The sequence below is a fragment of the Carcharhinus amblyrhynchos genome, unplaced genomic scaffold, assembly GCF_965287045.1.
Source record: "Carcharhinus amblyrhynchos unplaced genomic scaffold, sCarAmb.v2.hapA scaffold_608, whole genome shotgun sequence".
In the NCBI taxonomy this organism is placed as follows: Eukaryota; Metazoa; Chordata; class Chondrichthyes; order Carcharhiniformes; family Carcharhinidae; genus Carcharhinus; species Carcharhinus amblyrhynchos.
In genome coordinates, this window is record NW_027650348.1 from 31174 (window position 1) to 42889 (window position 11716).

The following is an 11716-nucleotide window of genomic DNA, read 5'->3' on the forward strand; positions in this document are numbered from 1 at the left end:
AGACAAAGAGAGAGACGGAGTGAGAGACAGAGACAAAGACAGAGAGACACCCTCTCTCTCACTTTCTTTGCCTCTCTCCCTCTTTCTCTCTCTCTCTGACTCTCTCTCTCTCTCTTTGTCCCTCTCTTTTTCTCTCTCTGTCTCTCACTCTGTTTCTCTCTCACTCTCTGTCTCACTCTCACTGCCACTCTCTCTCTCTCACTGTCTCTCTCTTGGACGTTCTCTCTCTCTGTGTCTCTCTCCCTCTTTGTCTCTCTCGGTCTCTCTGTCTGCCTCTCTCTCTCCCACTCTTTCTCTCTCACTCCCTTCCTCCCAGACACTCTCTATGATCATCAGTACGTGCTGAGTTGCTGGGTGGAGGGAGTTTGAGTGTAGTGCCCTTTTCCCGAGGGGAAGATGTGAGTGGGTGGATGTGGGACCTCCCTGAGCGCCCTGGTTCCTGCCCTCTGTCCTGAAGAAGTTTATATGTGGGTAGCACTGAACCTTCTTCACATCAACACTGACTCTCAGCCACCAAACACAGAAATACTGAGAAAGAGGAACTACTGAGTCCAAACTGTGAGTAACAGCAGTGGGACAGAAACAGAGAGAGACAGAGACTGAGAGAGGCAGATAGAGAGACAGAGAGACAGAGAGAGAGAGACAGAGAGGGAGAGAGACACAGAAGGACAGAGAGAGGCAGAGACAGAGAGAGAGAGGCAGAGACAGAGAGAGAGACAGACAGAGACAGAGAGAGAGACAGAGACAGAGTGACAGAGAGAGACCGAGACAGAGAGAGACCGAGACAGAGTGACAGAGAGAGAGACAGAGACATAGAGAGAGAGAGACAGAGAGACAGAGACAGAGAGACAGAGAGAGAGAGACAGAGAAAGAGAGAGACAGAGACTGAGTGACAGAGAGAGAGAGAGAGACACACACACACACACACACACACACACACACACACACACAGACAGACAGAGAGAGACAGAGACAGACAGAGAAAGAGAGACAGACAGACAGGCAGACAGAGACAGAGTGAGAGAGAGAGAGACAGCGAGAAAGAGAGAGAGAGAGACTGAGACTGCTTGATAGAAAGGACAGTCTGAGGCTGACAGAGATAAAGTGAGACAAAGAACAGAAAGATAAAGAGAGTTGGAGGACAGAGAGAGACAGAGAAAGAGATGGGGGGGGTGGCAAGTGGGAGAGGGGGTGCAGAGAGACCAGTGAGGTAGATTAGTGCTGAGGAAGCAGTGTGAATGGGGAGGGTACCCCGAGCTGGAGGGGTGCAGGTGAGTGCATGTGAAGGAAAGGAGTGAGGATGGAGGCAGGAGACCGGAACCCCGCCACAACTCAATCCATTCTCAAACATCCCACCATCCGAATGAGGACAAAGAGTGTCCGAGTGGAGAAAGCTCCAGAGCTCAGGCAGGGAGAGGACGAGAGCACAGAGAGAGACAGGAGAGGGACGAGGAAATAGGCTACATTCTGTTTCTCAACTTTAACTAACCGCAGAATTTCTCTCTTTCAGAGGCACAAAGGTTTCAGGATGTACCTGCTGCTTCCCACGCTGTTAGTCATTCACCTCACAGCACTCATTCTCCTCTACATCGCCACCATTGACAATGTAAGGGAACAAGAAACTGCACCGCACCACACCACAGTGTAGAGGGAGCTTTACTCTGTATCTAACCCCGTGCTGTACCTGTCCTGGGAGTGTTTGATGGGGGACAGTGTAGAGGGAGATTTACTCTGTATCTAACCCCGAGCTGTACCTGTCCTGGGAGTGTTTGATGGGGGACAGTGTAGAGGGAGATTTACTCTGTATCTAATCCCGTGCTGTATCTGTCCTGGGAGTGTTTGATGGGGACAGTGTACAGGGAGCTTTACTCTGTATCTAACCCCGTGCTGTTCCTGTCCTGGGAGTGATTGATGGGGACAGTGTAGAGGGAGCTTTACTCTGTATCTAACCCCGTGCTGTACCTGTCCTGGGAGTGTTTGATGGGGACAGTGTAGAGGGAGCTTTACTCTGTATCTAACCCCGTGCTGTACCTGTCCTGGGAGTGTTTGATGGGGACAGTGTAGAGGGAGCTTTACTCTGTATCTAACCCCGTGCTGTACCTGTCCTGGGAGTGTTTGATGGGGACAGTGTAGAGGGAGCTTTACTCTGTATCTAACCCCGTGCTGTACCTGTCCTGGGAGTGTTTGATGGGGACAGTGTAGAGGGAGCTTTACTCTGTATCTAACCCCGTGCTGTACCTGTCCTGGGAGTGTTTGATGGGGACAGTGTAGAGGGAGCTTTACTCTGTATCTAACCCCGTGCTGTACCTGTCCTGGGAGTGTTTGATGGGGACAGTGTAGAAGGAGCTTTACTCTGTATCTAACCCCGTGCTGTACCTGTCCTGGGAGTGTTTGATGGGGACAGTGTAGAGGGAGCTTTACTCTGTATCTAACCCCGTGCTGTACCTGTCCTGGGAGTGTTTGATGGGGACAGTGTAGAGGGAGCTTTACTCTGTATCTAACCCCGTGCTGTACCTGTCCTGGGAGTGTTTGATAGGGAACAGTGTAGAGGGAGCTTTACTCTGTATCTAACCCCGTGCTGTACCTGTCCTGGGAGTGTTTGATGGGGACAGTGTAGAAGGAGCTTTACTCTGTATCTAACCCCGTGCTGTACCTGTCCTGGGAGTGTTTGATGGGGACAGTGTAGAGGGAGCTTTACTCTGTATCTAACCCCGTGCTGTACCTGTCCTGGGAGTGTTTGATGGGGACAGTGTAGAGGGAGCTTTACTCTGTATCTAACCCTGTGCTGTACCTGTCCTGGGAGTGTTTGATGGGGACAGTGTAGAGGGAGCTTTACTCTGTATCTAACCCCGTGCTGTACCCGTCCTGGGAGCGTTTGATGGAGGGGACAGTGTAGAGGGAGCTTTACTCTGTATCTAACCCCGTGCTGTCCCTGTCCTGGGAGTGTTTGATGGGGGGACAGTGTAGAGGGAGCTTTACTCTGTACATAACCCTGTGCTATACCTGTCCTGGGACTGTTTGATGGGGGACAGTGTAGAGGGAGCTTTACTCTGTATCTAACCCCGTGCTGTACCTGTCCTGGGAGTGTTTGATGGGGTGAGAAGTCTGACAACACCAGGTTTTAGTCCAACCTATTTATTTGATAATATACTCGCAAGCTTTCGGGTTAGTCCCTTCGTCAGGTGAATGGAGAGTTCTGGCCTCAGACAGAGCATATAAAGCACAGACAGTTTGAGACAGTCGATGAACCAGAACAGCCGACAGAGAGATCCGCAGTGCAACAGCCTACGAGGAAGGAATCCAATTGGACTCCTCCGGAAGGCCGCTGCCCTTGACTGGACTTGTATGCCCAAACCATCAGGAGGTGCGTTAACACCAGATTCATCAGCCGCACTCACAAGACAGCCCCAAACATCACCCAAGCACAACGCAACGCCATCCACGCTCTCAAGACAAACCGCAACATTGTCATCAAACCAGCAGACAAAGGAGGGGCCATCGTCATACTGAACAGAACGGATTACTGTAAAGAAGTGTACCGACAACTAAACAATGAGGAACACTACAGACAATTACCCACAGATCCGACCAAAGAACACACTCGTCAACTCAACAATCTGATCAAGACCTTTGATCTGGACCTTCAGAGCACCCTCCGTGCTCTCATTCCACGTACTCCCCGCATTGGAGATCTCTACTGCCTCCCAAAGATACACAAGGCAAACACACCTGGCCGTCCCATCGTATCGGGCAATGGAACTCTGTGTGAGAACCTCTCCGGCTACGTCGAGGGCATCCTGAAACCCATTGTACAAAGAACCCCCAGCTTTTGTCGCGACACTATGGACTTTCTACTGAAACTCAGCACACACGGAGCAGTTGAACCAGGGACACTCCTTGTCACAATGGATGTCTCAGCGCTCTACACCAACATCTCCCACAATGATGGCATTGCTGCGACTGCCTCAGTACTCAATGCTGACAACTGCCAGTTTCCAGATGCAATTTTACAACTCATCCGCTTTATCCTGGACCACAATGTCTTCACCTTCAACAAACAGTTTTTCATCCAGACACATGGAACAGCCATGGGGACCAAATTTGCACCTCAATATGCCAACATCTTCATGCACAGGTTCGAACAAGACTTCTTCACTGCACAGAATCTTCAACCGATGCTATACACTAGATACATCGATGACATTTTCTTCCTTTGGCCTCATGGTGAACAATCACTGAAACAACTATATGACGATATCAACAAATTCCACCCCACCATCAGACTCACCATGGACTATTCCCCAGAATCAGTTGCATTCTTGGACACACGCATCTCCATTAAGGACGGTCACCTCAGCACCTCACTGTACCGCAAGCCCACAGACAATCTCACAATGCTCCACTTCTCCAGTTTCCACCCTAAACATGTTAAAGAAGCCATTCCCTATGGACAAGCCCTCCGTATACACAGGATTTGCTCAGATGAGGAGGATCGTGACAGACACCTCCAGACCCTGAAAGATGCCCTCATAAGAACAGGATATGGTGCTCGACTCATAGATCGGCAGTTCCGATGCGCCACAGCGAAAAACCGCACCGATCTCCTCAGAAGGCAAACACGGGACACAGTGGACAGAGTACCCTTCGTCGTCCAGTACTTCCCCGGAGCGGAGAAGCTACGACATCTTCTCCGGAGTCTTCAACATATCATTGATGAAGACGAACATCTCGCCAGGGCTATCCCCACACCCCCACTTCTTGCTTTCAGACAACCACACAACCTCAAACAGACCATTGTTCGCAGCAAACTACCCAGCCTTCAGGAGAACAGTGACCACAACACCACACAACCCTGCCACAGCAACCTCTGCAAGACATGCCAGATCATCGACATGGATACCATCATCACACGTGAGAATACCATCCACCAGGTACATGGTAAATACTCTTGCAACTCGGCCAACATTGTCTACCTGATACGTTGCAAGAAAGGATGTCCCGAAGCATGGTACATTGGGGAGACCATGCAGACGCTACGACAACGGATGAATGAACATCGCTCGTCAGTCACCAGGCAAGACTGTTCCCTTCCTGTTGGCGAACACTTCAGTGGTCACGGGCATTCAGCCTCTGACCTTCGGGTAAGCATTCTCCAAGGCGGCCTTCACGACACACGAGAGCACAGAGTCGCTGAACAGAGACTGATAGCCAAGTTCCGCACACATGAGGACGGTCTCAACAGGGATCTTGGGTTCATGTCGCACTATCTGTAACCCCCATGACTTGCCTGGGTTTGCAAAACCTCACTTACTGTACTGTCTGGAGACAATACACATCTCTTTAAACTGTGATCAGTGCTCCTTCCACTCACATTATCAGCCACTTCAGGTCTTGAACAGCAGGTTAGGTGTAAGGATTCGCATTCTAATCAGTAATCTGTAAACTGTCTGTGCTTTATACGCTCTGTCTGAGGCCAGAACTCTCCATTCACCTGACGAAGAGACTAACCCGAAAGCTTGCGAGTATATTATCAAATAAATAGGTTGGACTAAAACCTGGTGTTGTCAGACTTTTCACTGTGTTTACGCCAGTCCAACGCCGGCATACCCACATCATGAGTGTTTGATGGGGACAGTGTAGAGGGAGCTTTACTCTGTATCTATCCCCGTGCTGTACCTGTCCTGGGAGTGTTTGATGAGGGACAGTGTAGAGGGAGCTTTACTCTGTATCTAACCCCGTGCTGTCCCTGTCCTGGGAGTGTTTGATGGGGACAGTGTAGAGGGAGCTTTACTCTGTATCTAACCCCGTGCTGTACCTGTCCTGGGAGTGTTTAATGGGGACAGTGTAGAGGGAGCTTTACTCTCTAACTAACCCTGTGCTCTATCTGTCCTGGGAGTGTTTCATGGGGACAGTGTAGAGGGAGCTTTACTCTGTATCTAACCCCGTGCTGTACCTGTCCTGGGAGTGTTTGATGGGGACAGTGTAGAGGGAGCTTTACTCTGTATCTAACCCCGTGCTGTACCTGTCCTGGGAGAGTTTGATGGGGGGACAGTGTAGAGGGAGCTTTACTCTGTACATAACCCTGTGCTATACCTGTCCTGGGAGTGTTTGATGGGGGGACAGTGTAGAGGGAGCTTTACTCTGTATCTAACCCCGTGCTGTACCTGTCCTGGGAGTGTTTGATGGGGACAGTGTAGAGGGAGCTTTACTCTGTATCTAACCCTGTGCTGTACCTGTCCTGGGAGTGTTTGATGGGGGGACAGTGTAGAGGGAGCTTTACTCTGTACATAACCCTGTGCTATACCTGTCCTGGGAGTGTTTGATGGGGGGACAGTGTAGAGGGAGCTTTACTCTGTATCTAACCCTGTGCTGTACCTGTCCTGGGAGTGTTTGATGGGGACAGTGTAGAGGGAGCTTTACTCTGTATCTAACCCCGTGCTGTACCTGTCCTGGGAGCGTTTGATGGGGGGGACAGTGTAGAGGGAACTTTACTCTGTATCTAACCCCGTGCTGTACCTGTCCTGGGAGTGTTTGATTGGGGACAGTGTAGAGGGAGCTTTACTCTGTATTTAACCCCGTGCTGTACCTGTCCTGGGAGTGTTTGATGGGGCACAGTGTAGAGGGAGCTTTACTCTGTATCTAACCCCGTGCTGTACCTGTCCTGGGAGTGTTTGATGGGGGGACAGTGTAGAGGGAGCTTAACTCTGTATCTAACCCCGTACTGTACCTGTCCTGGGAGTGTTTGATGGGGACAGTGTAGAGGGAGCTTTACTCTGTACATAACCCTGTGCTATACCTGTCCTGGGAGTGTTTGATGGGGGACAGTGTAGAGGGAGCTTTACTCTGTATCTAACCCCGTACTGTACCTGTCCTGGGAGTGTTTGATGGGGACAGTGTAGAGGGAGCTTTATTCTGTATCTAACCCCGTGCTGTACCGGTCCTGGGTGTTCTTGATGGGGGGACAGTGTAGAGGGAGCTTTACTCTGTATCTAACCCCGTGCTGTACCGGTCCTGGGAGTGTTTGATGGGGGGACAGTGTAGAGGGAGCTTTACTCTGTATCTAACACCGTGCTGTACCGGTCCTGGGAGTGTTTGATGGGGACAGTGTAGAGGGAGCTTTACTCTGTATCTAACCCTGTGCTGTATCTGTCCTGGGAGGGTTTGATGGGGGGACAGTGTAGAGGGAGCTTTACGCTGTATCTAACCCCGTGCTGTATCTGTCCTGGGAGTGTTTGATGGGGGACAGTGTAGAGGAAGATTTACTCTGTATCTAACCCCGTGCTGTACCTGTCCTGGGAGTGTTTGATGGGGACAGTGTAGAGGGAGCTTTACTCTATATCTAACCCCGTGCTGTATCTGTCCTGGGAGTGTTTGATGGGGGGACAGTGTAGAGGGAGCTTTACTCTGTATCTAACCCCGTGCTGTACCTGTCCTGGGAGTGTTTGATGGGGGACAGTGTAGAGGGAGCTTTACTCTGTATCTAACCCCGTGCTGTACCTGTCCTGAGAGTGTTTGATGGGGACAGTGTAGAGGGAGCTTTACTCTGTATCTAACCCCGCGCTGTACCTGTCCTGAGAGTGTTTGATGGGGACAGTGTAGAGGGAGCTTTACTCTGTATCTAACCCCGTGCTGTACCTGTCCTGGGAGTGTTTGATGGGGGAGACAGTGTAGAGGGAGCTTTACTCTGTATCTAACCCCGTGCTGTACCTGTCCTGGGAGTGTTTGATGGGGCACAGTGTAGAGGGAGCTTTACTCTGTATCTAACCCCGTGCTGTACCTGTCCTGGGAGTGTTTGATGGGGACAGTGTAGAGGGAGATTTACTCTGTATCTAACCCTGTGCTGTACCTGTGCTGAGAGTGTTTGATGGGGACAGTGTAGAGGGAGCTTTACTCTGTATCTAACCCCGCGCTGTACCTGTCCTGGGAGTGTTTGATGGGGGCTGTATCCATTCTTTTCTCATTCTGGATCATTGTGCACTGTTTTCCAGTCTTGGTGGAGTTACTCACCGGATAAAACTCGGGATCTGTGGAATCAATGTGAATACAATGTTCAGGATCTGAGCTGGAAATGTATCGCGATTGACTCGAGCGGTGGTGAAGGTAAGACCCTAGAATACTTCAGGTTATTTTACAATCACCTCCTGTTCCTGTGTAACAGGCTTGAGGGGCTGAATGGCCTCCTCCTGTTCCTGTGTAACAGGCTCGAGGGGCTGAATGGCCTCCTCCTGTTCCTGTGTAACAGGCTTGAGGGGCTGAATGGCCTCCTCCTGTTCCTGTGTAACAGGCTCGAGGGGCTGAATGGCCTCCTCCTGTTCCTGTGTAACAGGCTCGAGGGGCTGAATGGGTTGAGACTGAAATTGTGTACCCTTGTCTCTCTTGTAGAATGGCTTCATGCGTGTCAGGCCTCAATGGTTCTCGCCGTTCTGTTCTCCAGTGCATCATTCATCATCTTCCTCTGTCAACTCTACACTTTACAGAAAGGCAGTCTCTTCTACGCAACAGGCTTATTCCAAATCTTTGCAGGTTGGTCGCCATCGAAGACTCTCCCTCTAATTCCCTAACTCTTCATCGAAGACCATCCCTCTAATCCCCTAACTCTCCATCGAAGACCATCCCTCTAATCCCCGAATTCTCCCATCGAAGACCATCCCTCTAATTCCCTAACTCTCCATCGAAGACCATCCCTCTAATCCCCTAACTCTCCCATCAAAGACCATCCCTCTAATCCCCAAACTCTCTCATCGAAGACCTTCCTCTAATCCCCTAACTCTCCATTGAAGACCATTCCTCTAATTCCCTAACTCTCCCATCGAAGACTCTCCCTCTAATCCCCTAACTCTCCCATCAAAGACCATTCCTCTGATCCCCTAACTCTCCATCGAAGACTCTTCCTCTAATCCTCTCACTCTCCATCGACCATCCCTCTAATCCCCTAACTCTCCATCGAAGGCCATCCCTCTAATCCCCTAACTCTCCCATCAAAGACTCACCCTCTAATCCCCTCACTCTCCATCGAAGACCATCCCTCTGTCCCCCTAACTCTCCATCGAAGGCCATCCCTCTAATCCCCTAACTCTCCCATCAAAGACTCACCCTCTAATCCCCTCACTCTCCATCGAAGACCATCCCTCTGTCCCCCTAACTCTCCCATTGAAGACCATCCCTCCAATCCCCTAACTCTCCCATCGAAGACTCTCCCTCTAATCTTATTGGTATGGGGATTGAATTTAGGAGTCGCAGCGTCATGTTGCAACTGTACACAACTCTGCTGCAGTCGCACTTGGAGTATTGTGTGCAGTTCTGGTCCCTACATTATAGGAAGGATGTGGAGGCTTTGGAGAGGGTGCAGAGGAGGTTTACCAGGATGTTGCCTGGTATGGAGGGGAGGTCCTATGAGGAGAGAATGAGGGATTTGGGGTTGTTTTTGCTAGAAAGAAGGCGGCTAAGAGGGGATCTTATTGAAACATATAAGATGATTAGAGGTTTAGATAGGGTGGATAGTGATAGCCTTTTTCCTCAGATGGAGAAAGCTAGCACGAGGGGGCATGGCTTTAAATTAAGGAGGGTAGTTATAGGACAGATGTCAGGGGTAGGTTCTTTACCCAGAGGGTGGTGAGGGATTGGAATGCCCTGCCTGCTGCAGTTGTAAATGCGCCTAGTTTGGGGGCGTTTAAGAGATCCGTGGATAGGTTTATGGATGGAAAGGGATTGGTTTAGGTTAGAGGGTCATTGCTTTTTAACTGGTCGGCGCAACATCGTGGGCCGAAGGGCCTGTTCTGCGCTGTAATGTTCTATGTTCTATGAGACGGGAGTCTCTCACTCACTGCGGGTGAGGGTAGTGAGGGAGACGGGAGTCTCTCACTCGCTGCGGGTGAGGGTAGTGAGGGAGACAGGAGTCTCTCACTCGCTGCGGGTGAAGGTAGTGAGGGAGACGGGAGTCTATCACTCGCTGTGGGTGAGGGTAGTGAGGGAGACGGGAGTCTCTCACTCGCTGTGGGTGAGGGTAGTGAGGGAGATGGGAGTCTCTCACTTGTTGTGGGTGAGGGTAGTGAGGGAGACGGGAGTCTCTCACTCTCTGTGGGTGAGGGTAGTGAGGGAGACGGGAGTCTCTCACTCACTGCGGGTGAGGATAGTGAGGGAGACGGGAGTCTCTCACTCTCTGTGGGTGAGGGTAGTGAGGGAGACGGGAGTCTCTCACTCGCTGTGGGTGAGGGTAGTGAGGGAGACGGGAGTCTCTCACTTGTTGTGGGTGAGGGTAGTGAGGGAGACGGGAGTCCCTTGCGCTGTGGGTGAGGATAGTGAGGGAGACGGGAGTCTCTCACTCGCTGTGGGTGAGGGTAGTGAGGGAGACGGGAGTCTCTCACTCGCTGTGGGTGAGGGTAGTGAGGGAGACGGGAGTCTCTCACTTGCTGTGGGTGAGGGTAGTGAGGGAGACGGGAGTCTCTCACTCGCTGTGGGTGAGGGTAGTGAGGGAGACGGGAGTCTCTCACTCTGTCCGGGTGAGGGTAGTGAGGGAGACGGGAGTCTCTCACTCTGCGGGTGAGGGTAGTGAGGGAGACAGGAGTCTCTCACTCGCTGTGGGTGAGGATAGTGAGGGTGACGGGAGTCTCTCACTCGCTGTGGGTGAGGATAGTGAGGGTGACGGGAGTCTCTCACTCGCTGTGGGTGAGGGTAGTGAGGGTGATTAATCAGACTGTTTTGTCTCCGCAGGTCTGTGTGTGATGACAGCCTCACTGATCTTCACTCTCCATGTTTGGGAGATGCACGGTGATGAGACAGGGAGCTATGGGTACAGTTATATTCTCTGCTGGATAGCATTCCCTATCACATTGTGCAGTGGGATTATGTATATACATCTCCGAAAATTAGACTAAACTGGCTGCTTCTACCACAGTTTGTTCACACTATCCCACCACCCCCCTCTCCACGGACACAACCCCCACTAACCCCATAATCTAGGCCAACACGAAACCTGGGAGCCAGGACAGAGGGAGCGCCGCACTGTCAGAGGGTCAGTGCTGAGGGAGCGCTGCACTGTCAGAGGGTCAGTGCTGAGGGAGTGCTGCACTGTCAGAGGGTCAGTGCTGAGGGAGCGCCGCACTGTCAGAGGGTCAGTGCTGAGGGAGTGCCGCACTGTCAGAGGGTCAGTGCTGAGGGAGCGCCGCACTGTCAGAGGGTCAGTACTGAGGGAGCGCCGCACTGTCAGAGGGTCAGTACTGAGGGAGCGCCGCACTGTCAGAGGGTCAGTACTGAGGGAGTGGAGGACAGTGGACCTTTAATCTGTGTCCCCCTCTGGTCCCCAATCCTCCTGTAGCTGGGGACAGTTTCTCCTCATCGACTCACTTCAGAAACCCTCTTCCCTGATTTGAAATGCCTCAAATTCAGTCTCCCCTTTAACCTTCCCCACTGAGAACGAACCACACCTCCCACCGCACTCCCCACACCACCCAGCCTCCAGCATCACCTCCACCTTCTCTCTGTGCAGAAAGAAGCTCCCATGTTACTGCGGTTCAGGATGATCTGTCGATAATGGAATACTTTAACACAACGTAACCTGTGTATGTCTTTAAATAAAATTTACTTTTCACTCTGGTTTCCAATTAATTCAATGTTTAGCTTGTACGATTCCCAATCACATCACGGAAAATGAAGAGGATTCAACTCTCTCTCATACACTCTCTCTCTCACACACACTGTATCCCAGCCCTGACCCTCT

At 51.3% G+C, this 11716-nt stretch overlaps 1 protein-coding gene across 1 annotated transcript; it reads left to right on the forward strand.

Moving 5' to 3' along the window:
- The first annotated feature begins 1246 nt into the window (after nucleotides 1–1246).
- Nucleotides 1247–11189, forward strand: LOC145339685 (peripheral myelin protein 22-like). Its single transcript, XM_080184199.1, has 4 exons — nucleotides 1247–1606; nucleotides 7989–8100; nucleotides 8383–8523; nucleotides 10711–11189. Exons 1-4 carry the CDS (start codon nucleotides 1529–1531, stop codon nucleotides 10872–10874), a joined length of 495 nt encoding a protein of 164 aa, XP_080040325.1. The 5' UTR covers nucleotides 1247–1528; the 3' UTR covers nucleotides 10875–11189.
- The last annotated feature ends 527 nt before the right edge of the window (nucleotides 11190–11716 follow it).